Genomic DNA, 25701 nt, shown 5'->3' on the forward strand with positions numbered 1-25701 from the left:
AAATGTTAGCCTCCAGAATAGATGAAGAATTCCTACAAATCAATTAAGAGAAAGCCAAACAACCAAATAGAAAAAATGAACAAAAGATCAGAACAGACATTTCACAGATGAGGAAATACATGTGAACTATACACATCTGAAAATATGCTCAATATAATTATTAAACAATACATTTTAAAACAAATGAGATACCAACCATCACCCAACAGATTGGCGATTTGCCCCCTTCCCGACCTCCCTCCCTGCCCCAAAATGACACTATAAAGTTGGTGAGGACATGGGGCAACTAAAACTTTGGAAAACAACTTGGCACTATCTAGTAAATTTCAAATTTCAAGAACCATCAGCAATTTCACTCTGAAATATGTGCCCTAGAGAAACTCTTGTCCATGCAAACCAGGAGTCTCATACAACCATGTTCATAACAGCACTGTTTACAATACAAAAAACTTGAGCACTATACTGATGACAGTGTTCTAGAATGGAATAAATGAATATGCTTTAATACATGTACATAATAAAATACTATACAGCCATGACAACAAATGACAACCATGTACACACATAGATGAATCTTAAAAACATATTACTGAGTGATAAGAAGTCACAGAAAAATAAACTCAATGACTATATTTAGATAAAATTTTAAAGCCTGTAAATTTAATAATGTATTGTTCAGAGTATAAACATCTTACCTAATAATAGACAAACATGCAAATTAACCATCCTTCCGCTATCCTCACCAGCCAATCAGGAGATTATGCAAATTAACCCAACAAAGATGGCAGTTAATTTGCATACGTAGGGGCAAAGCAGTGGAGCGAAGACTCCGTCTGGAGCCGCGAAGACTAAAGGCTCCGTCTGGAGCAAAGGCCTGGGTCCCGGGTGCCGGAGGAAAACCGGTGCCAGCAGCCAGGGGAAGGGAAGGCCTATTGCACGAATCTCTTCATGCAACGGGCCTCTAGTATGTAATAAAACTATAAAGAAAAGCAAGGAATGGTGAGCACAAAATTCAAAAGAGTAGTCACTCAGAAGAAAGGAATGGGCTCAGTGAAGCAAACATCAAATGTTGGTGAGGGTGAGTACTCCCAAACACCACAGGCCAGAGTGCAAACAGCGGATCACTGTACCTATGGAGGGAAAAGGCAGGAAGAAAGGAGAACTGAGGATTCTGTACCAGAATACTTTCCTACTTTATTTTTGCCTTGGGCTGAAGTTGCCAAAATTATAACATGGAAATTAGAACCATCTGTTGACAGGATAAGTTAGTGAGCTGGGCAGAATTTACCAAAAGAAATTGAGTAATGTATTTTAGAATCTGTTTCAAATTGTGGAAAAATATAAATAAAAAGCCTACTTTATTTGAGAGAGGAAAAAGCTGTCATTTAATCATTATCTATAATGGGAAAAACATGGAAATAACTTAAATAACCATTAACATAATATTGGTTAAATAAAATAGGAGACATTTCATACTGTGGCACACTGTTATAATAGTTATAAAAAATTAAATAGATCAGGAATAGTGAAATGGACTGATATGGAACAGGAGAGAGTTGTTAAATAGATGCTACTTAGTATATGTTAGAGTCATTTCAAAACAGAAGAGAAAAATGAATTAGTCAATAAAATGTTTTTGAGACACTGGATGCCCACTGCTGTATCTCAAAACATTCACAAATATTTTAAATCCAGATAGGTTAAAGAACTAAAAAAATTAAAATGAAATATGATGAACATGCACTATGAACCTATGTGGGAAAAGCCTTCTAAAAACACAAGAACAAAAGCTCAGAAGGAAAAGAGGAATAAATATGACTATACAAAATAGAAAGCCTCTATAAAAACACCAACAAAACAAAAAAAAGTCTATAAAAAAGGTTTAAAGGTAATTCATAGCCTGTAAAATGATATTTGCAACATAAATAACAGAAAGGATTAGTAAAATGGTAGAATCATCCCTCATGTGACATATTTTGTGACTTTTTTCCTCTTAACGGTTGCCATTGATGCTCATTTATACTCAGTTTCACTTATATTAAAATGTTGGCAAGGGGAACCATGTCCACAAAGCCTGAACATGGATATTTACAGCACCTTTATTTATAACTAGAGGCCCAGTGCACAAAATTCGTGTGCGGGGTACGGTCCCTAGGCCTGGCCTGTGATCAGGGCCATCTTCCCCAGCTGCCTGCAGCTGGCCCTGCCACCCACCTCCACCCACCCCCAGTTCCCCGTTCGTCATCCAGTGATTAGAGCCTGTCGGCCCGTGGGAGGAACTGAGAGGTTGGCCATTCCCACTTGCTCGCAGGTCCTGCCCCTGCCGTGGGTCGCCCTCTGTGTGGGGCGACTGGCGGGGCAGGGGACTTGGCCTGGCACCACCCACGTCCCCTGCCACCCACCCCTGGTTCCCTGTTCGCCATCAGCCAATCAGAGCCTGTCGGCCAGGGAAAGGGACCGAGAGGTGGTCAGTGTGCCTCATAGTGACTGGTCCAGCGGATGTTCTGGTCATTCCGCCATTAAGGTCAATTACCCTTTTATTATATAGGTTTGCCAAAACTTGGACACTACTAAGATGTTCTTCAGTAGGTGAATGGATAAGTACCCTAGCATATCCTATCCAGCACTAAAGGAAAAGGGCTATTAAGCCATGAAAAGACACGGAGGAACCGCAATGCATATCACTAAGTGAAAGAAGCCAGTCTGAAAAGGCTACATACTGTATGATGCCAACTATGTAACTTTTTGGAAAAGACAAAAGTATGGAGACAGTTCCAATATCAGTAGTTACCATTGGGTAGAGGGGGATGTAGAAATGAACAGCAGAGCATACAGGATTTTTAGGGCAGTGAAACTTCTCGATATCGTACTATAATGGTGGACACATGTTACATATTTGTCAAAACACATAGAATGTACCAAACCAAGAGTGAAGCCTAATGTAAACTATGGGGTTTGGATGATATTGTGACCATAAAGTGTTAATGTAGGTTCACTGACTGCTATGAATGCACCACTCTGGTGCGGGATGCTAATAATGTGGGAAGCAGTGCTTATTTGCAAGTAGGGGGTGTATGGGAAATCTCTGTACCTTCTTCTCAATTTTGTTGTGAATCTAAAACTGCTCTTAAAAATAAAATCTATTAAAAAGGTGGGGGAAATGTATGGGGTTACTAATAAGAATACAAAAATGTTTCCTTACTACTCTTTCTTCAAGCTTCTGGATTTGGATCAGTTTAGATAAAGTATATTCTAAGAATACAAAGCAAGATGTCTACAAAACTGTAACCACTTATAACTAATTATCCATGTGAATAATACTATCCTTGTGCAGCAAATATTATCCACAACTTCTTGTTTTTGTGTCTATTAAAATATCCTCACCACTCTCATGATTGGTTTTATAAGGAAACTATAAACATGAACTTGTAAAATAAATCTATACTAATAAACTACAGTTTTTATATTTTTTGGATACTGGGTATCTATATAAGGGAAAAGTGTGGTGCATGGTCCAAAGATGAGGGCGAAGATGAAACTCAGAACATAAGGAGCCACCTCTGTGATAAGGGAAAGCATGCCTGGGAGAATATAAAAGCAAAGATATCTGAAGGGATGAAAAATACTAATGAAAAAGTTTCATTCTCATATTGGCAGAAGATCTTTCATCTTATTTTTTGAGAAAATCAAGTGATAATTGAGTGTTCATGGAGAATAGAAAGGACGAAGTGGCTCAACAATGAGTCAATCAGATCTTGAGTAGCAGTAGAGCCCAGTTGGAATTTAATGGTGTAATTTATTGGAGACAGATTTTGTATAATTTTATACTGTGCCTTTTTCTCTAATGTTAATTACTCAAGAGTTGATTAACCAATTTGTGGGATACTATATACATCTTGCTTTTCATCTAATGCTTGCTTCTGAAAAATGGCATAATTTAAAGTCTTTATCAAAGAGAAGTTAATACAAATGAAAAAAGGAACTGAAATTAATTTGTTCTGTTCTTAACAATTCATAAAAGATGTAAGGCTTGTAGTTAATAATTTTTTAAACAAAACAATGACAAAATAGAGATAAAACATTGAAATAAATGGTAAGATAAGATTACAGACTCACATGTGGGTTGAATTTGCCCATGCTAGTCATGCTCAAAGTTAAATTAAAGCCGTTGTTGCTATATTTCACAAAATAAAATTTGATGAAAAAAATTCCTGCCCAGTGTTTCTTATTCACGTTTCTGAGTAAACTTCCTATTCTTTAACCAACTTACCTGCATTCCAGAGGTTACAATCTTCTGCTTGCCCTTCTGACAACCATGTAGATGACGAGATAATGGCTGGAGGAATTGTCGGCAAAAGTGGCTTTGGGTCATCCTCATAAAATAGCATCAGGTCCTTACAGAAAAGAAGAGAGCACATAAAAGTTGAAAAAAAAAAGAATACCATTGCCTCAGTTTGCTACAACGGATGGGCAATTTGTGGAGATACAATCTATACGCACTATGTGCAAAAATGTGTATAAACACATTTTTAAATATATTTTTATTGATTTCAGAGAGGAAGGGAGAGGAAGAAAGAGATAGAAACATCACTGATGAGAGGGAATCATTGATTGGCTGCCTCCTACACGCCCCCTACTGGGGATCGAGCCCGCAACCTGGGCATATGCCCTTGACCAGAATCAAACCTGGGACCCTTCAGTCCGCAGACAGACGCTCCATCCACTGAGCCAAACCAGCTAGGGCAAACACATTTTGATTGAAAGAATTCACACATGAGCTATCTTGTGTGAACTGGGTGTCCACTGAGTATAGGATGATCCAAATAAAGTATATGCAGTGGGGTTGGTTAATATGTCTTTTTCTCCCATAAACGGGGATACTTAATAGTACTTTATTATAGTACTAGAGGCCCGATGCACGAATTCGTGCACTGGTAGGGTCCCTCGGCCTGTGGGGATCGGGCCAAAACCAGCTCTTTGACATCCCCCGAGGAGTTCCGGATTGTGAGAGGGTAGTTCTCGGGTGATGCACCCCGGAATCAGGCTCCCTCCTCTCTGGTTCCGGGTCCATCACCTGAGAACCACAGCTGCCAAGTCATTGCAGCTCAGCAGCTTCTGCATTGAGCGTCTGCCCCCTAGTGGTTAGTGCGCGACATAGCTACTGGTCGGAGCATCTGTGCCCTGGTGGTCATTGCGCATCATACCTACCGGTTGCACAGTAGAACGGTCGCTTAGGCTTTTATGTATATAGATAATGAACATATAGTAAGTGCAAAAACCTTAAGTATGAGCTCAGTAACTTTTACTTTAGGTGTATACCTATACATAACCACATTTCCTTCACTCCAGAAAGTTCCCTCAAGTTCCTTTCTAGTTGATACCATCCCTCCATCACTAGTAAATAGTATTCTATATTCTATCACCACCAATGAGTTTGCCTGTTCTTGAATTTCATATAAAGATAACCATACACTATATATGCTTGTGTATCTGATTCACATTGTTTATCATAATGGTCATGAGATGCATCTGTATTTTGTGTGCAAGTAGTCCCCCCTTATCTGTGGTTTTACTTTCAGTGGTTTTAGTTATACACAGTCAAACATGTTCCAAAAATACTAAATAAAAATTCCTGAAATCGCCCTTACTGGTTTGGCTCAGTGGATAGAGCGTCGTCCTGCAGACTGAAGGGTCCCAGGTTCGATTCTGGTCAAGGGCATATACCTTGGTTGCAGGCACATCCCTAGTAGGGAGTGTGCAGGAGGCAGCTGATCCATGTTTCTCTCTCATCCATGTTTCTAACTCTCTATCCCTCTCCCTTCCTCTCAGTAAAAATCAATAAAATATATTTTAAAAAATTCCTGAAATAAACAATTCCTAAGTTTTAAATTGTGTGCCATTCTGAGTAGCGTGATAAAATCTTGTGCTGTCCTGCCCAGAATGCAAATCGTCCCTCTGTCCAGCAAATCCATGCTGTATATGCTGCCCGCCTGTTAGTCACTCAGTAGCTGTCTTGGTGATCAGATTGACTGTCATGGTATCACAGTGGTTGTGCTCAAGTAATTCTTATAGTAGCCTAATGTTATGTCACTTCATCTCATCACGGAGGCATTGTATCATCTCATATCATCACAAGAAGAAGGGTGAGTATAGTACTATAAGATATTTTTGAGAGAGAAACCACATTCACATAACTTTTAGTGCAGTATATTGTTACAATTTTTCTCTTTATTATGTTATTGTTAATCTGTTACTGTGCCTAATTATAAATTAAACTTTATTATAATATTAGGAAAAACAGTACAGATGGGGTTCAATACCAGTATTATCCTCAGTTTCAGGCATCCACTGGATCTTGGAGCATATCCCCCATGGATAAGGTGGAACAACTGCATCAGTATTTCTTTTTTGTAAGAAATATTCCATTGTGTGAATATATCATAATTTTTTAAAAATTCTTTATTGTTTAAAGTATTACATATGTCTCCTTTTTTCCCCATTGACCTCTCCCCAGCCACTCCCACCCCCAGCACATGCTCTCACCCCCCTAGTGTTTGTGTCCACTGGTTATGCTTATATGCATGCATATAAGTCCTTTGGTTGATCTCTTACCCCCTCCCCGACCCTTCCCTGCCTTCCCTCTGAGGTTTGATGGTCTGCTCGATGCTTCTCTGTCTCTGGATCTATTTTTGTTCATCAGTTTATGTTGTTCATTATATTCCACAAATGAGTGAGACCATGTGATGTTTATCTTTCTCCAACTGGCTTATTTCACTTAGCATAGTGCTCTCCATGTCCATACATCCTATTGTGAATCGTAAGAGTTCTTTCTTTTTTACCGCAGCATAGTATTCCATTGTGTAGATGTACCACAGTTGCCGGGGTCCAACCCCAGCAGGTCCAGGGGTCCCCAAAGGTGTGGATGGAGTCGGCGAAGAAGGAATGACACGGAGACAGCGTTCAGTTGATCAGCAGCCTAGCCAGGATCTCTAGCCAGGATCTCCAGCCAAGTTCTGGTCTGGATCTCCAGAGAGGTTCTGCTGTTTATTGTTTTGTTACATCCGTATTTATACCAGTTGATTTTAATCCTGTCAATTTCTATTACAAAGGTTAGGGCGTTTCTTATCTCCATTCCAGGGAGTAAAGATTATGTAGCTTAAGCATGACTGTTTGTAGTTAAAGTGATTAACTACCCGCCTGGCACTTAGTTAAGGAGTTTCATCCCCTCCCTAACTTCAGGGAAAAATTCCTACCTGGGGAAACAACCTTTCTAGGAGAGGCATCCCCTCCCTGACTTCAGGGAAAAATTCCTACCTGGGGAAACAACCTTTCTCGGAGAGGTGACCTTGGTTAAAACACACAGCGCTAAGGGGAGCAAACATATTAAGAACAGTATGCTATATACGCCAGGTCCCTTGAAACATATGCTGTGCAGATGTTTCTTTCCTGCAGCGACTGTGTCAAGCAGCAAGGATGGACCGGCTTCCGGCACACAGTTTTTTAATCCAGTCATCTGTTGATGGGCATTTAGGCTGCTTCCAAATATTAGCTATGGTAAATTGTGCTGCTATGAACATAGAGGTGCATATATCCTTTCTGATTGGTGTTTCTTGGGATAGTCACAATTTTTTAATCCATTCTCCTGCATATGAACATTTGGGTTATTTCCAAATTTCAGTTATTAAGAATAAAGCTCATTACCCCTGGATATTACATAGGAGAAGAATGGCCAAGCTGTACACTTATTTTTAACTTCATCCAAAACTGCCAAACAAAGTGATTTGCTACTTTTTATAATTTAACTTTTATTTATTTTGACATCATTGTAGTTTCACATTCAGTTGTGAAAAATAATAGATTCTGTGTATATTCTTTATCCTTTACCCAGCTTCCCTGGTAACATGTTGCAAAATTATAGTACAACGAAAGGCACAGTGCATGAATTTGTGCACGGCTGGGATCCCTAGACCTGGCCGGCGATCAGGGCCAAATGGGGCCAGGCGGATCAGGGCCTGTGGGCCAGGGGGAGGGACCTGTGGAAGGCTGGCCACTGGCCCCAAGGAGGGAGCTGGCCCTCAGCCCCCCTGGGAAAGGGGATGCGTCTGCCACCACCCACCCCCAGTTCCCCATCCAATCCCAGGGCCCAAAGGCTCCGGAGGGGTCGGGAGAGGAGGCGACGGTTGCCAGGCCGGGTGCAGAAGGAATGGACGCCGCCGCCACCATGGTTGGCGCCCTGCAATTGCACGGTTCCCTGTCTCCTCCCTTTGCGATTGCGCCGCCACCATGGCAGGCAGGCGGCCCCTGGGGAAGGGAGAGGACAGGAGTGAGACAAACCCTGTGTTGAGGGCTGACTTTCAATAGAATGCAGTGAGGGAACTGCTCTGCTACATATGAAACCCCAACCCAAAAGCAGGTCTACAAATGGTTTAGCACCAGGAGTTGATGGGGGCCAGCCGGCTGGGGGGAGGGACTGCAGGAGGTTGGCTGGCCAGGGGGAAGGGACCACAGGCGGTTGGCTGTGGGAGCGTACTGACCACCAGGGGGCAGTTCCTGCGTTGAGCATCTGCCCCCTGGTGGTCAGTGCACATCATAGTGACTGGTCGTCTGGTTGTTCCAGTCGTTCAGTCGTAACAGTTGCTTAGGCTTTTATATATATAGATATTATATCCTGGATATTGACAATGAAATGATCAAAATAAAGAACATTTTCATCACAAGGATCCTTCCTGATGCCTTTTAATTACCAGTCTCCACAACTACTAATCTATTCTCCATTTTTATATTTTTGACATTTAAAGAATGTTATATAAATGGCATTTTTTTAACCTGGCATAATTCCTGGAGAGTCATCTAAGTTGTTGTGTGTATCAATAATTTGTTCCTTTTTATTGCCAATTAGTATCCATGATATAGATGTAAGACAGCTTAATTCGTTAAAGGACATCTGGATTGTTTTCAGATTTTAGCAATTACAAATAAAGCTGCTTTCAACACTGTGTATAGGTTTTTGTATGAAAATAAGTTTTCATATCTCTGGGATAAATGCCTAAAAATGCAATTGCTGAGTCATATAGTAATTGCATGTTTAGTTTTATAAAGAAAGTGCCACTATTTTCCTGAGTAATTGTACCACTTTACAATATATATGCGATCCAATTTCTCCACATGTTCACCAGCATTTGGTGGTGTCACTACTTTTTACTTTAGCTATCTTGATATTTACTGTGTGTTTATATTACATGTTCCTAATAGCTAATGCTGTTTAACATGTTTTCACTTGCTTTAGTGGCCATCTGTATTTGCTGAAGTGGCTGTTCATATCATTTGCCCATTTTCTAACTGGATTGTTTGGTTTTTAACTGTTGCGTTTTAAGAATTCTTTTATGCTCCAGATGTTAGTTGTTTGCTAGATATGTGGCTTGAAAATATTTTCTCCCAGTTTGTAGCTCTCATATTCACACTCTTAACAGGGTCTTTCACAGAGCAAAAGCTTTTGTTTTTATTTTATTTTTTAGTTACATTTATTGGGGTGACATTGGTTAGTAAGATTCTACAGGTTTCAAGTGTACATTTCTATGATACATGATCTGTATATTGCATTGTGCACCCAAAGTCAAATCATCTGCTACCACATATTTGGCTGTCTTTACCTTTTACTGCCCGCCACGTCCTTCCCTCTGGTAACTACCATACTGTGTCTCTATGAGTTTCAGTTTTATATCCCACATATGAGTAAAATCAAATGGTTCTGAGATTTTCCTGACAGACATTTCACTTGGTATGAAATGTTTGCAAATAAATGTTTTCAAATTTTCGGGTAGATACCCAGAAGAGGGATTGCTGGGTTATATGGTAAATCTATTCTTAATGTCTGGAAGAACCTCCATACTGTTTTCCATAGTGGCTATACCAGTTTAGATTCCCACCAGCAGTGAATGAGGGTTCCTTTTTCTCCACAACCTCTCCAACACCTGTTACTTTTTTTGTTAATAATAGCCATTCTAATACTATGTGTGAGGTGGTATCTCCTAGTTTTGATTTGCATTTCCCTAACAGCTAGTGAAGTTGAGCATCTTTTCATATATCTGTTGGCCATTTGTATGTCTTCTAGGGAGAAGTGTCTGTTCAGGTCTTCTGCCCACTTTTAACTGGATTGTTTGTTTGGTGTTGAGTTATATTAGTTCTTTATATATTTTGGATATTAACCCCTTGTCAGAGCTGTTGTTTGTAAAATATCTTCTCCCATTCAGTTGGTTGCCCTTTTGCTTTGTTGGCAGTTTCTTTTGCTCTGCAGAGGCCTTTTAGTTTGATATAGTCCCATTCATTTATTTTTGCCTTTGCTTTCCTTGCTTTTGGGGTCAAATTCATAAAAGCTTCTCTAAGACCAACACAATGGCCACAACACGATATAATAATAGTGATATATTATTTTTTAATGTATTGTTGTATTCAATTTGTATTCATAAGTTTAGTTCCTATGTTTTCTTCTATGTAATTTGTTGTTTCAGATCTTATATTTAGGTCTTTGATCCTTTTTGAATTAATATTTGTACATGGGGACAAACTGTACTCTAATTTCATTCTTTTGCATGTGGCTTTTCAATTTTCCCAGCACCATTTATTGAAGAGGCCTTCTTTTCTCCATTATATGTTTTCTGTTCCTTTGTCAAAAATTATTTGCCCATGCACATGTGGTTTTATTTCTGGGTTCTCAATTCTGTTCCATTGGTCTGTGTGTCTGTTTTTCTGTCAATATCATGCTGTTTTGATTATCGTTGCTCTGTAGTATAAAGTCAGGTAGTGTGAGACCTTTGACTTCATTCTTTTTTCTTTGGCTATCCTGGGTCTTTTGTGGTTCCATACATATCTGATGATTTTTTTTGCTGTATTTCTTTAAAAAATGTCATTAGGATTTTTATGGGGATTGCATTAAATCTGTATATTGCTTTGATAATATGGACATTTTAACTATGTTGATTCGTCCAATCCATGAACATGGAGTATCTTTCAATTTCACTGTGTCTTTTTCAATCTCTTTTTTGTAGTTTTAGTACATAGGTCCTTCACATCCTTTGTTAAAAGTTGATTCCTAGGTATTTTATTCTTTTTGTTGCAATTACAAGAGGAATTTTTTTCATTTCTTTTTCTAATATTTCATTGTTAGTATACAGAAATGCAGTGGATTTCTGAACATTGATTTTGTATCCTGCAACTTTACTGTATTTGTTTATTATTTCTAAAAGTTTTTGGTGGAGTCTTTAGGATTTTCTATATAAAAAAATCATGTCATCTGCAAAAAGTGACACTTTTACTTTTTCATTCCCAATTTGGATGCCTTTTGTTTCTTCCTCTTACCTAATTGCTCTGGCTAGGACTTCCAGCACTACGCTGAATGAGAGCAGTGAGAGTGGATATCCTTGTCTTGTTCCTGATTTTAGAGGAAAAGCTTTCAGCTTTTCAACACTGAGAATATTATGTTGAGGTACTTTCCTTCTATACCTATTTTATTGAGAATTTGAATCATAAATGGATGTTGTATCTTACCAAATGCTTTTTCTGCATCTATTGATAAGCCCGTATGATTTTTATCCTTTGTTTTGTTAATGTAGTGTGTTACATTGATTGATTTGCATATATTGAACAATCCTTGAGCTCCTGGAATGAACCCCACCTTAATCATGATATATTATTTTTTTAATGTATTATTGTATTCAACTTGCTAGCATTTTGTGTTTCTGTTGTTTTTATTTGATGGTATTCCATACTTTATTCCTCTGCTTCCTCTTTTTTAAAGTTATGTGTCTCAATTTTGTTTTGTTTTTTGTGTGTGTGGTTACCATTAGGTCTATGAAAAAGAAAGTTTCACATATACAATAGTCCTTTTTCTTTTTAATCCAACCTCCTCTACAAATTCAGACCTTACCCACATCCCTTTTATGTTTTTGTTGTCATGAATTATCTCTCTTTATGCTGTTAAGTTTGCTGATGATCTTACTTGTAGAACAAAAGTTTTAAATTGTGATGTCTTACATCATGTTTTTTTCTTTTAGGGATTATGTTTTTGGCCAGCACTATATGCCAAAGGGTTTTCTCCAATATATTTTTTCAGTATTATAGTTTTACATTTTACATTTAAGTCTGTGATCCAGTTGGAGTGAATTTCTGTTTAAGGTTTAATTTCAGAGTCTTGGTTTTGCCTATAAATACCCAGTTGCTTGAATATAATTTATTAAAAATGTTATCTTTGAATTTCTTTTATCAAAAATCAGTTGGACATATTTGTGTGGGTCTATTTCTTAGTTCTCTATTCTGTTTCTTTTTTTTTTTTTTACTGCTTAAAGTATTACAAAGGGTATTACATATGTCTCCTTTTTTCCCCCACCCTTGACAATCCCCTGGCCTCCCCTACCCCCCAGTGTCTTATGTCCATTGGTTATGCTTATATGCATGCATGTAAGTCCTTCAGTTCATCTCTTACCCCCCACTTCTGCCCCCCTACCCTCCCCGGCCTTCCCACTGCATCTACTCTGTTTCATTGACTTAAGAGACTATCCCTCCATCAGCATGAAAAATCCCTATATGATTACCAATAAGGACTGGTTAAATAAATTAAGATTCATTTATATATCAAGAATACAGCAAAGTTAATATGTACTCATATAAAAAATACGTCCATAACATGCAGTTTAGTGATAAAAGCATATTTTAAAACAATATACATTGAACGATTGCATTTATTACTATAAGAAGATGTGCAAGATATATTGCTTAGTTCAAAGCATGTTACAGAGCAGTATGCAATGAATAAATACATTCAGGTAAAATAAATGTAGGGACACAGAAAATTTCTTCCCAAAATTCATAAAAAAACCTGCTAGTATAGTTGACTCTTAGAAAAGGAACTGAAGGAATAGAGAGAAATAAGAAGAAACTCTGTTTTTCACTTTTTACCCTTCAATATTATTTAAATTTTTCAATAAGTATTTTTTAATTTAAAAAGAATAAAAATACAAACATAAAAATAAAAAAGGATTCAAGCATAAAGCAATGATGCAGTAGATAAAGGGATAATAAATTAACATAACTAAAGTAAGTATAATTTCCATTTTTCTAACAGCTTTTTTTTTTATTTATTTTTTTTTTATTTTCGACTGTATTGCTATTTATTTATTTATTTCCAACCATAATGCAAGGGTTACTCTGAAAACAAGTTCAGCTACTTTGCACATGCTATTCCCTCTGCCTGAAAAGTTTGTCTTTCTGCTCTTCACATAGTTGAGTGGCTAACATTGTTGTACCAGGTGCTGAACGAGATGATGGGGATTGTAGGAAACATAATTGGGATAACATAATAATAAAATTATTATTATTAAATCTTTGCTTCTTGCTGGGGTCCAACCCCAACGGGTTCAGGGGTCCCCAAAGGTGTGGACGGAGTCGGCAAAGAAGGAATGACATGGAGGCAGCGTTCAGTTGATCAGCAGCCTACCAGGATCTCCAGCCAGGATCTCCAGCCAAGTTCTGGTCTGGATCTCCAGAGAGGTTCTGCTTCAGATCTCCAGCCAGGTTCTGTGTCCATGTTCTCTTGCTAGGTTCTCCAGCCAGGTTCAGTCCAGGTTCTCCAGCCAGGTTCAGTCACCAGGTTCTAGTCAGGTTCTCTTGCCCATTTCTGTAGTCAGGTTCAGTCCAGGATCTTTTGCCATGTTCTCTCCAGCGAAGTTCTTCTGTCTCTAGTTCTGTGTCTTGCTGTCTTATTGCATCTGTATTTATACCAGTTGATTCAATCCTATCAATCTCTATTACAAAGGTTAGGGCGTTTCTTATCTTCATTCCAGGGAGTAAAGATTATGTAGCTTAAGCATGATTGTTCCTAGTTAAAGTGATTAATTACCCACCTGGCACTAGTTAAGAGGTTTTATTCCCACCTTAACTTCAGGGGAAAATCCCTACCTGGGGAAACAACCTTTCTCAGAGAGGAGACCTTGGTTAAAACACATAGTGCCAAGAAGGTGAGCAAACACTTTAAGAACAGTATGCCATATATGCCAGGTCCTTTGAAACAGCAATGATGGACTGGCTCCCGGCAAATTCCCCCTTTTTCATTTTTTAAAAAGCAGGCATTAAAAAGAAAAACCTGAAATGCTCTCTTGTATCCATTTTAAGAGTAGGATTGGCGCTTTCCGCTATTACCTGAGTCCTGATCTATCACCCCAGGGAGAGCTTGCCAATCCTGCACTTTCCTGGGGTGGAAAGGCTGCAGTGGGGTTAAGGATAAGGTTCCTTGGGCCTACCTTCTCCCATGCCTTTACATTTACCTTTCCGGCACCTTTCCTTCCTCAGAAAAGCATAGACGTATTTCTTGTATAAAATGTTCCATCTGACTGGGAGTAACCTTAATTCCTCTGCTAGCAAGCATATGTGTTAAAAGATCAATACAGAGTCTTATTTCTTTAGACTCAGTATGGCACATCTTCTTAATCTAAAGATCAATACAGAGTCTTCTTTCTTTGGACTCAGTATGGCACATCTTCTCAGTCTATGTTCTGTACTATCCACCTTCTTACCCTACTTATCCTCTATAGGGGGGTCTGTAGCACCCTGGTGGAGTCCTATCCGTCCCGAATGTGGGGATTCTCAATGGGGGGGCTTACCTAGGGGAATCCTGTTCCAGGGGTTCCCAAAGGTGTGGACGGAGTCGGCGAAGACTATCCACCCTCTTCCTACGGTGAAGTCCTATCCATCCCGAGAGTGGGGCTTACCTAGGGGTCCCTGTTCGGGCGCCATATGCTGGGGTCCAACCCCAGCGGGTCCAGGGGTCCCCAAAGGTGTGGACGGAGTCGGCAAAGAAGGAATGACATGGAGGCAGCGTTCAGTTGATCAGCAGCCTACCAGGATCTCCAGCCAAGTTCTGGTCTGGATCTCCAGAGAGGTTCTGCTTCAGATCTCCAGCCAGGTTCTGTGTCCATGTTCTCTTGCTAGGTTCTCCAGCCAGGTTCAGTCCAGGTTCTCCAGCCAGGTTCAGTCACCAGGTTCTAGTCAGGTTCTCTTGCCCATTTCTGTAGTCAGGTTCAGTCCAGGATCTTTTGCCATGTTCTCTCCAGCGAAGTTCTTCTGTCTCTAGTTCTGTCTTTTCTAACAGCTTTGATGAGTTCAAATTTTTACAAATATAATAAGTGACATGCTAATAAACCCAAAGATAAAACCTGTTTATTCTTAATTTAGCAAAATAATAAATGAAGGCAGTAGGAAATAAATATGTATCTTCTATCACTAGCAATTTAGCAACTCACAAGGAGACTGAAGGCTTTGGTCACCTTTAATTTTGTGTGAATCAATTCATAGCATCCCTATCTGTTGCTATGGGAACAACTGTGACCGAAAAAGTCATAGCCTCATTGTTGCATCTCCTCCAACAGGAAAAGAGGAAGGTTTTTTGAGGTGGTGAAAAGCTACAAACGGCCTTATTAATTAGCAGACTTAATAAGAAAAATTCTGGACAGTACGCAAAGAGAAAACACACCCATGTCTCAGGGCCATGCACGTAAAGGCTTTCCTTTACGCAGGCAAGCAGCGCTCTGCCTTTGAAAGCCATGTTCTATTACTGCTGTTAGATAATTCTTTCATTTCTAGAAAGAAAATAGTTAAAGAGGTTTCTATTTAAAGTTTTTAAAAGATATTTTTAAGCACTCCTCATTCTGCCTAAGCAACCAACAATATCATTTCTTCCTCATTCTCTATTAAGAACATGAGAATTTGCCCTAACTGGTTTGGCTCAGTGGATAGAGTGTCAGCCTGCGGACTCAAGGGTTCCAGGTTCGATTCTGTTTAAAGGCATGTACCTTGGTTGTGGGCACATCCCCAGTAGGGGGTGTGCAGGAGGCAGCTGATCGATGTTTCTCTCTCATCGATGTTTCTAACTATCTCTCTCCCTTCCTCTCTGTAAAAAATCAATAAAATATATTTTAAAAAAAGAACATGAGAATTTTAATGTAGATGCAGTATATTTGGCAACAACAATTAGGATTACTGTTCAACATGATAGCTCTTGTCTTCTGCTGCAAGAACAGATTTCTGAAGAGGCCAATATTGGGTGGCATCACATGTTCCTGACAGTCATTAGAGGAGGTGCCTGTCAGCAGTAATGTTTTGAAAAAGGGAAATGCAGCTTTAAACTTCCTTTGCGGGAAGGGAACCATTTTTTTACTCATTGATATAAGATGTAGAATGATGTAAATCAATTACTGTACCACCCTCTAAAGTAAGAAAAACAAACAAAATGAGAAGTTAATGACCGATACAAAAAATGACTAAGTCGCACTTTATATCTCTGTTAGGCTCCAATGCATGCAAGATTATTCCAGTCGATTTTCTCCCTTAAAAGCCATTAGCAACAAATAAATTGATCTCAAATTTAAAAATCATTTTGATTTAATGTCATATCTTTTAAAATAATCTAGACATTTTCAATCTATGGGCTATTATGCAATTAAGGAACAGTGAAATTTTAATTTTATGTACTTTTCAAAGCTGCTATAAATCCAGTACCTAATTGGCTTGGGGAAAGGAGTTGGAAACAGAAGGTCAAGAAATAATTCCACTCTCCCTCGCAGGAACTGTGGCAGCGAATACTAAACAAAGCACTCAGAGCAGGAGACCAAACAAGCCTCTTTCACAGGAAAGGAAGAGAAGGAAGTTACTATTGAAAGTCTACTATTCATTCATTTCTTCATTAAAAAAAATGTGGCAGCTAACAATTCTGTAATGAATAAAACTGAAAAAGGTCTCTAGTCTCAAGAAGCTTTCCTTCTAGTAGGAGAAACACATACCAAACGGAAAAACAAGTGAGTGAGTAAGATAATTTCATATAGTCTTGAGTGGAACAGATTTCCAATCCAGACGGTTCTATAAGTTTGGTTCATACTTTGGGGATACCTTCCTCTTCCAAACACATAGCAATGAAAGAGAAAATGCAAATGTGAACATGAAGGACACAGTCATGGTCAAACACAAGATGAACATTTTCATGGATAAGAGCATAACAGAAACACATAATGGTAAGGAGATGGAAGCTGTGGACCTTTAGGGCTTTGGATCCAGAAAAAGGCAGAGAAAACCTAGAGCTCAACTCTGAAGGGATAAGTACAGATTTAAAGTGCCCGTGCAAGACAGGAGTGTTGAATATGGGCTCACTGCTTGAAATTATGCCCAGGCACTGGGATCTCCTACTTAATGAAGAAGATGAAAGAACCGGGCATTAATCAAGCCTGGATCCGTGGCCTCTTCAAGTACCACACCCAAGCAGGTGGAGGACACAAACCAAACTTTACCACAACTGATCCTCAGCGCCCATTGGTCTGAGAACCAGATCTGAAACATCTCTGATATGGGCACAAGGAAGGAGCCCCAAGCTGCCAGTGTAAGTCCTGAATGTGACCCTAAGTGTCAGAAGGAAGCAAATGAAAAACTATTAGGCAGGAAAGAACTGTAAGGACACTCAGAAAGAAGAAAGATTAAAAACTTGAGCCGCTCTGGCCAGTGTGGCTCAGTTGGTTGGAGCATTGTCCTGTATACCAAAAGGTGGCGGGTTTGATTCCTGGTCAGTGCACATACCCTGGTTTCGGGTTTGATCCCTGGTTGGGGCGCATAGTGGTGCAAGGTGGCCAACTGATGCTTCTCTCTCACATCAATGTTTCTCTCTCCCCCTTCCTCTCTCTTTAAAAATCAATAAAAAGCATATCATTGAGTGAGGATTAAAATAAATAAAACAAATTAAATAGAAATATTAAATATCAAATGTAAAAATAGAATACTGAGATAGAGAACACAGATGGGATAAATAGTGGAATGGATATCGCTGAGAACAAATTAGTAAACTGAAGGTCAGATTGAGAAACTTTATAAGAAGAAGAAAAGAAAACAGCCACTCTGGAAAACAGTTTGACAGTTTCTTATAAAACCAGCAATCATATTCTTAGACATTTATCCCAGAGATTTGTGTACAGTTTTTTTACATACAAAAACTGTACACAAATGTTCACTGCAGTTCTATTCATCAACAGCCCCTAACTGGGAACACCCAAATACCTTTCACTGGGTGAACAGTTGAATAAACTCTGATTTATCTATAAAATGGGGTGCTTTCAAAAATAAACAATAAAAAGGAATGAATTATTGATACATGCAACAACTTGAATGGATCTCAAGAGCATTATGATGAGTGAAAAAAAATCTATCTCAAAAGGTTACATTTACATAGCATACTAAAAATAACAAAACTATAGATGGAGAAAAGATCAGCAGTTGCAGGGGGAGGTTGTCAGAGGTGAGATTGTGTAGGTAGCATAAGGGCATGAGGGACTTCTTTTGTGAGGATAGAACAGTTCTGTATCTTAATTTTGGTGCTGGTTATACAAATCTATCTATACTAATAAAAGGGTAATATGCTAATTAGACCAACGTCTTCCAGACATCCTTCCAGACGTCCTTCCAGACAAAGCCACGGTGGCGGGGGCTGAGGCTAGAGTGGTTAGGGGCGATCAGGCCAGCAGGGGAGAGCAATTAGGGGCAATCAGGCAGAGTGGTTAGGGGCAATCAGGCAGAGTGGTTAGGGGCAATCAGGCGAGCAGGCAGGTGAGTGGTTAGGAGCCAGAGGTCCCAGATTGCCAAAGGGTGCAGGCCGGGCTGAGGGAACCCCGCCCCCATACATGAATTTCGTGCACTGGGCTTCTAGTACTTAGAATAAAATTACATAGAATGCACACACATACACACACAAATGGGGGTTAAAAAACTAAACACTGAATTGAAAATTGTAGTCTATTTAGCTGTAACATACCAATGTTCATTTCCTGATTTTGATATTGTACTTCAGCTATGTAAGGTGTGGACATTGGGTAGGAGGGGAAGGGTATATGGGACTCCATACTATTTCTGCAACTTCCTATAATATAATCATTTCATAACAAAATGTTTTTTAAAACTGAGTAGAAAATGATAAACTGTTCAAGAAATTAAATATTGTTTTTCCACAGAGATTCAAATAACACAAGGTCCTATCTCACACTATATAGTAAAATTCTAGAGGGCATAAGGATTTCAACATTTAGAAAAAAAGTACAAGATCTTTATTATATTAGGATAAAAAAGTTTTTAAATGCACAAGCTATAAAGGGAAACTGATAATTTAATCTTATTCTTATTTAAAACTCTGTATAACAAAAACAAAGATAAAAGACAAGCAGTTTCTCTTAGAACATAAGAAGCTGAAAAAGGCAAGAAAACCCACTCTCCCCTAGAGCCTGCAGAAAGGAACACAGCCCTGCGGACACCTTGACTTTAGCCCAGAGACCATGTCAGACTTCCAACATTGTGTTGACTTAAGGCACTAAGTTTGGGGTAATTTTTTAGAGCAGCAATAGGAAACTACTACAGCAACTTACCTCTGTTGATTTCCAAGCAGTGAAGTTGAGAGGTAGTGTTTCCTGGGACAACACAGCATCACCAGGCTGCTGAATGTCTTGCCACTGCTCTTGTTTCCAACCAGCCTTGGAAGTGTTCTCTGTCAATGACATAAACAGCAGATTCTACTTTGGCAAAAAATTGTAATGTTTTTACATTACCTCATGATTTTTAAAGTAATCACTTCTGAAGATCCATTTCGCCTACAAAATATACATGATCTACCAATGGTTACCTTTGAATAGTAACCACATTCATATAGCCCTTCATAATAATAAGTTGAGACAGATTTTAAAAATACAACTTCAATTCTAGACCTTCCCTCATCAACAATTTTTATTTTATAGATTATTTGAGACATCTTTTTTAATATAAGGCATAATATTGAATAGAAATAGAGTTTGAAAATGTGAAAATGATTCAAATGAAATGTTAGCAAAATAGGAATAACTATAATTATTCCAAGTAATACTTTTAAAAACATATTTTTATTGATTTCAGAGAGGAAGAAAGAGGGAGAGAGAGATAGAAACATCAATGATTGGAGAGAATCATTGATTAACTGCCTCCTGCACGCCCCACACTAGGAATCAAACCCGAACCAGAACAGGGGCATATGCCCTGATTAGGAATCAAACCGCAACCTCCTGGTTCATATGTCAACGCTCAACCACTGAGCCATGCCAGCCAGGCTCTCAGTAATATTTAAAAGAAGTTTATTACTGCTGTGTGAACTTCATGTGTTCTAAGCAAAACTATCAGGAATGTATAGATAATTTGATAAGAAAGAATTTTTAAAGAAAAATTTTTTAAAACTTAAACATAAAAGAATATGCCAATGAAAATAAAGATATTTCTGCTTATATATTTTTACTAAACTGACCATTTTTATAGTCTTAATATCATTCCTCCCTATGTTAATTACTATATAAACCAAATATTAGTACCAACTCTGTATCAGCATACTATTGGGTACAATAAGAAGTACAAGAAAGCTATTTTCAAACTGGTGCATGCACAGCACTGTAGGAACTTGAATACTTCCTAAGGACCAGGTGGGCATAGGTCATTTTAAAGGAATCAATATCCAGGTCCACAACTTCTGTATCTATTATTTCCAAAAACTGATCATTCTGAGAATGCAACTATGGGGAACCATCAGGCTAGTTCTTTCCCCTTTCCCTTTCACAGTCAATTTTATGCCACTTTCTAAAGACAGACATAATCTTAGCCTAATCCTATTATGGTACATCTTCCCTTAAGTGCAAACATAAGAACCTCTAAGGCACCAAGCAATAGTAAAAAAGATGGAGATGGGGTCACCCCCTTTAATCAAGGCATGAAAAATCCAAAGTAGAGCCTCAAAGCTTTTCCTGTCAAAGTATGGCAGAGGTAACAGGGAATTTTGGTCCATACCGGGATGTTCGGTATTCAGATATATTACAGCATGGAGAAGCAGGACAGTTGACAAGTTTCATTTAATGTGGTTGTGCTTTACATCTCCCATCTATTGCCAAAGAATGCACCCTTCCTGAGAAAGAGACCCATGAGAAGAAAGCAAAAAGCCTGGGAGGCAGGGGCCCTTATTTCATCAACGCAACAGCCTTATGACAAGGCTCCATGCCTTGGCTTACTACCTTAGGAAGAGTCCAGGAGTGTGAATACAACCAGAGTGATGTTTGTTTGCACGTTTATTTGAATAAATAAAGTAGTATATTTTATTTTAAAATATATGATTTGGTTGGTTGTTTTGACAGTAAAGTCTGCTTTTGCCAATCATGGTAAATAATTTCCAAAAATTGAATGAACCAAATCCATAGTTCTGAATAGTTGGTTAAAATATATTTAAAGCATATGACACATAAAATCATTTTCTCAAAAAATTCTTGTATTGACAGATATATTGCAAGAATGTTTTCCTATTTCCCATACATTCTGAGTATATTGTGTTAAGTGTAACAGGTATAATTAACAGTCATTTGATAAATGTTAGTAAAGGTTTTTTTGGTATTATATTCAGAAATTAAAAAAGCAAATTATTCCTACTGTTTAACTGCTTAGTCTTTTTCTAAGTAGGGTATTTCTAATCCTTTGCTTTCAGCAACACAAAGAAAGACCTATTCAAGTTAAGAGTTGACAAGAGATGAAAAACATCTACACTAATAAAAGAGAAACATGGTAATTGGCGTACGACCGCTACCCTTTTCATTGGCTAATCAGCGAGATATGCAAATTAACTGTCAGCCAAGATGGCGGCTGGCAGCCAGGCAGCTTGAAACTAACATGAGGCTTGCCTGCCTCAGTGACGGAGGAAACCAACGTTCCCCGCCTGCCGCTGCAGGCCTCTGAGCCTGCAGTTTCAAACATTGTAACAAATACCGCTGGACTTCAGCCAGCAGATTCGCAACATTGTATGCAAAGGCCAGAAACCTACTTTCAGGAGCGGAGGCCTAAGAGCTGGAGCCAAGCCTCAAGGTAAAGCTGGCCCAGAATTAAAAAAAAAAAAAGGAAAAAAGGAGCGTTTGGGAGCTTCAGTTACCCCCAGCCTGAAAACAGCCCTCAGCCCCTCACCCAGACTGGCCAGGCACCCCAATGGGGACCCCCACCCTGAAGGGTGTGTGACCAGCTGCAAACAGCCATCATCCCCTCACCCAGGCTGGCCAGGCACCCCAGTAGGGACCTCCACCCTGATCCAGGACACCTTTCAGGGCAAACGAGCTGGCACCCACCCGTGCACCAGGCCTCTACTCTATATAGTAAAAGGGTAATATGCCTCCCAGCACCGGGATCAGCGTGACAGGGGGCAGCGCCCAAACACCCTGATCGGCCCTGCTCTGTGTGTGACAGGGTGCGGCACCCCAACCCCCTCCCGCCACCCGGGCCCTGCTCTGTGTTTGATGGTGTAGAGCCATAACCTCCCCATCAGCCCTGCCCTGAGTGTGAGAGTGGCGGCGCCCCAACCCCCTGATCGGCCCTGCTCTGTGGGTGATAGAGGGTGGCGCCGCAACCCCCCCCCCCCCCGCCCCCCCATGGGCCCTGCTCTGTGTGTGACGGGGTAGAGCCATAACCTCCCCATCAGCCCTGCCCTGAGTGTGACAGTGGTGGCGCCCCAACCCCCTGATCAGCCCTGCTCTGTGGGTGATAGAGGGCGGCACCCCAACCCACTGATACGCCCTGCTCTGTGTGTGACAGGGGACGGTGCCCCAACTCCCCTATCGGACCTACTCTGTGAGTGACAAGGGGGAGCTCCTCAACCCTCTGATGGGCCCTGCTCTGTGAGTGACAGAAGGGAGCTCCCCAACCCCCTGATGGGCCCTGCTCTGTGCATGACAGGGTACGGAGCCCCAACCCCCCTGATGGGCCCTGCTGTGTGTGTGACAGGGGGCAGTGCCTCAACCCCCGGATTGGCCCTGCTCTGTGCGTGACAGGGGGTCGCGCCGCAACCTCCCCATCGACCCTGCCTTGAGTGTGACAGGGGATGGTGCCCCAACCCCCCAATTGGCCCTGCTCTGAGTCTGACCAGGGGCTGCACCTAGGGATTGGGCCTGCCCTCTGCCACCGGGGAGCAGGCCTAAGCCAGCAGGTCGTTATCTCCCGAGGGGTCCCAGACTGCTAGAGGGCACAGGCCGGGCTGAGGGACCCCTCCTTCCCCCGCAAGTGCACAAATTTTTGTGCACCGGGCCTCTAGTTTTTATAATAAACCAATATATATTTTTTGGCATATTATTTGGAAGGTATTCATAGTATTGACATTGCATAATAAAATATCTCCTATTCCTACCTACAATTTTATGTGAACAAGTCTTCTCAGCATTTACATATATAAAAATGTAAAACAGAAACAGAATTCATTCTATTATTTCTAGCAATAGGTAATGTTCATACATAGGTAAATGAAAAGTTCCATGCATCTCATAAAAACATGAATTTCCAATAAAAATTGTATCCTTTATGTGTTTTTTATTTTAAATATGTTTTTATTGATCTTAGAGAGGAGAGGGAGAGAAACATCGATAGGCTGCCCCCTGCATGCCCCCTACTGGGGATCAAACCCACAAACCAGGCATGTGCCCTGATCAGGATTTGAACTGGTGACCTCTCTGTGCATGGGACAACACTCAACCAACCGAGCCACACTAGCCATGGCTCCTTTATGTTTAATAAGTATTTATAATACATTTATGTGGTTTTGATTTTGCCTGATTATGTACTAAGAATAACTGGAATGATAAGGCACTCTAGAAGAAATATTTTATCACTTAAAGCCTCTGATCAGAAAAAATTTAAAACTAATTTCAATTTATATACATATTTGATTATTATATACAAATTATGTAAATATTTTATGCTTTATTTGCCTTTCAAGCATAAAATACTTTCTATTAGGGTAAAATTCTGGGAAGGATATGGAACAGAAACATGACTTCAAGTAGAAAAGGGAATAATGTAAAATTTCCACCAGTTAAAGAGGACTTCATGTATTCTTTTCAAATGAATGGCTATAAGTATCAATCACAATAGCATTTAGATTCCTTTAGATACATTTAAAAGTCTCATGTGGCCCTAACCAGTTTGGCTCAGTGGATAGAGCGTCAGCCTGCGGACCGTGGGGTCACAGGTTCGATTCCGGTCAGGGGCATGTGCCTTGGTTGCGGGCACATCCCCAATAGGGGGGTGTGCAGGAGGCAACTGATTGATGTTTCTAACTCTCTATCCTTCTCCCTTCCTTTCTGTAAAAAAATCAATAAAATATATTTTAAAAAAACATTTAAAAGTCTCATGTGATAGTTTTTGTTTTGTTTTCTTTTATCTTCAATGTCAATATATTTAATTACATCCTTTGTGCTTGCTTATACTTATGATAATATTTCACTTCAACTTAAAAATGTGTAAAGAGGCATGTAATTTTTCAAAATAATTTTAGGGATTATGCAAGAAAAAATAGCTTGAAAAGCAATGGTATAAGACATGGATTGTCCTTGCCTTCACAAAGTTTTAGCCTGACTAGAAAGATAAGTCTAACATACAGGCTTATGGAAACAATTAAAGGAGAATAATTACATGCCAAACTTCTTTAAATTAACTAACTTTAGGACTAGACATGCTAAGGAGACAAAAAAAAAAAAAAAACCCACAATGTATACCAGAGTAATAATAAAGAGCCTTAAATAGGAAGTAAAATTTGAATAAGCTTTGAATGATGGCTAGGTTTCTGATAAATGTGGAGGGAGAAATTATTCCAAGCAGAGGGTCTACATGGGCAAAAGCAGCAAGTATGGTGTATAGCAAGCATGTCAAACTTGCGGCTGGCTAAATGAGGCATGCGGTCCGCCAGCTGCGAGTTTGACATGCTTGGTGTATGCCAAAGACACTAAAGAAAGAAATAAGAACTTTGCATTTACGTTTCTAGCTTTGCATTTTCTTATAACTTCCCATGAAAATGAATAATTAAAATGAGCTTATTTTGGGATTGGAGATTTTGGGATTGGAGCTTATTTTGGGATTGGAGATTTTAGAATTAGTGCTGGCAAATAGTAGGTTTGAGGCTTAGATCATCTATGTATTTTCGTGTGATTTAATCAGGAACTATATCATCACTCTTTGAGGATTCAGCAACAAAATCATCCTTGAAATGATAATGACCTAGATTTCAGACATCATAGATTAAAAAAAAAATTCAGGAAGTCAATGTTGAAGTGTGAGGAAACTGAAGAATATTAAGAATTGTGAAAGAAAAAATATCTTGCATATTAGGAGATACGTTTTAGCCTAGAATAGCTAAAATGTTACATACATATATTAACTAATCTTACAGGGGCAAGAAGGAAGACAGTTATAATATAGTGAGTCTATGGAAACTCATTTAGAAATTTTTTTAGAATCAAGCAGCCCAACACTGAAAGTGAGGTGTGTTTAATTAAATAAGATCATTTTTGGATTTCACAAGCAAATGGAAAGGGATAACACACATTTAGTTCCTTGTGGAAATGAAGTCCCTTTGGTATCATAAGCTATTTGTCAATTAAGACTGTGAACTCACATGCCAAGGAGGACCAGTATATGAATGAGAAACCTCAAAGCAAAAAGTGAAGATGCTACAGGAAATAATGCTAGTGAGTCATTCGAAGATGAGTGCTTAGATACCAAGGCTGTAGGCACTTTGTAGAAACTATCTAGAGAGAAGCTGTAGATCTCGTTGAGCCTGTACCCTCAGATAATACCACAAAGCAGAACTGGTAGACC

The 25701-nt window shown here is 39.4% G+C and overlaps 1 protein-coding gene across 1 annotated transcript in view; it reads right to left on the reverse strand.

Annotated features, from left to right (window-relative positions):
- The window catches only part of ENTHD1 (ENTH domain containing 1), an 82452-nt gene that overhangs the window by 35816 nt on the left and 20935 nt on the right, over nucleotides 1-25701 (reverse strand). Inside the window, exons 3-4 of the mRNA XM_036301863.1 lie at nucleotides 19440-19558; nucleotides 4271-4394 (exon numbers count right to left, since the gene is read on the reverse strand). Coding sequence (XP_036157756.1) covers nucleotides 4271-4394; nucleotides 19440-19558 — 243 coding nt within the window. The remainder of the gene's footprint in view (nucleotides 1-4270; nucleotides 4395-19439; nucleotides 19559-25701) is intronic.

The sequence above is a fragment of the Myotis myotis genome, unplaced genomic scaffold (genome assembly GCF_014108235.1).
Source record: "Myotis myotis isolate mMyoMyo1 unplaced genomic scaffold, mMyoMyo1.p scaffold_m19_p_3, whole genome shotgun sequence".
NCBI lineage: Eukaryota > Metazoa > Chordata > Mammalia > Chiroptera > Vespertilionidae > Myotis > Myotis myotis.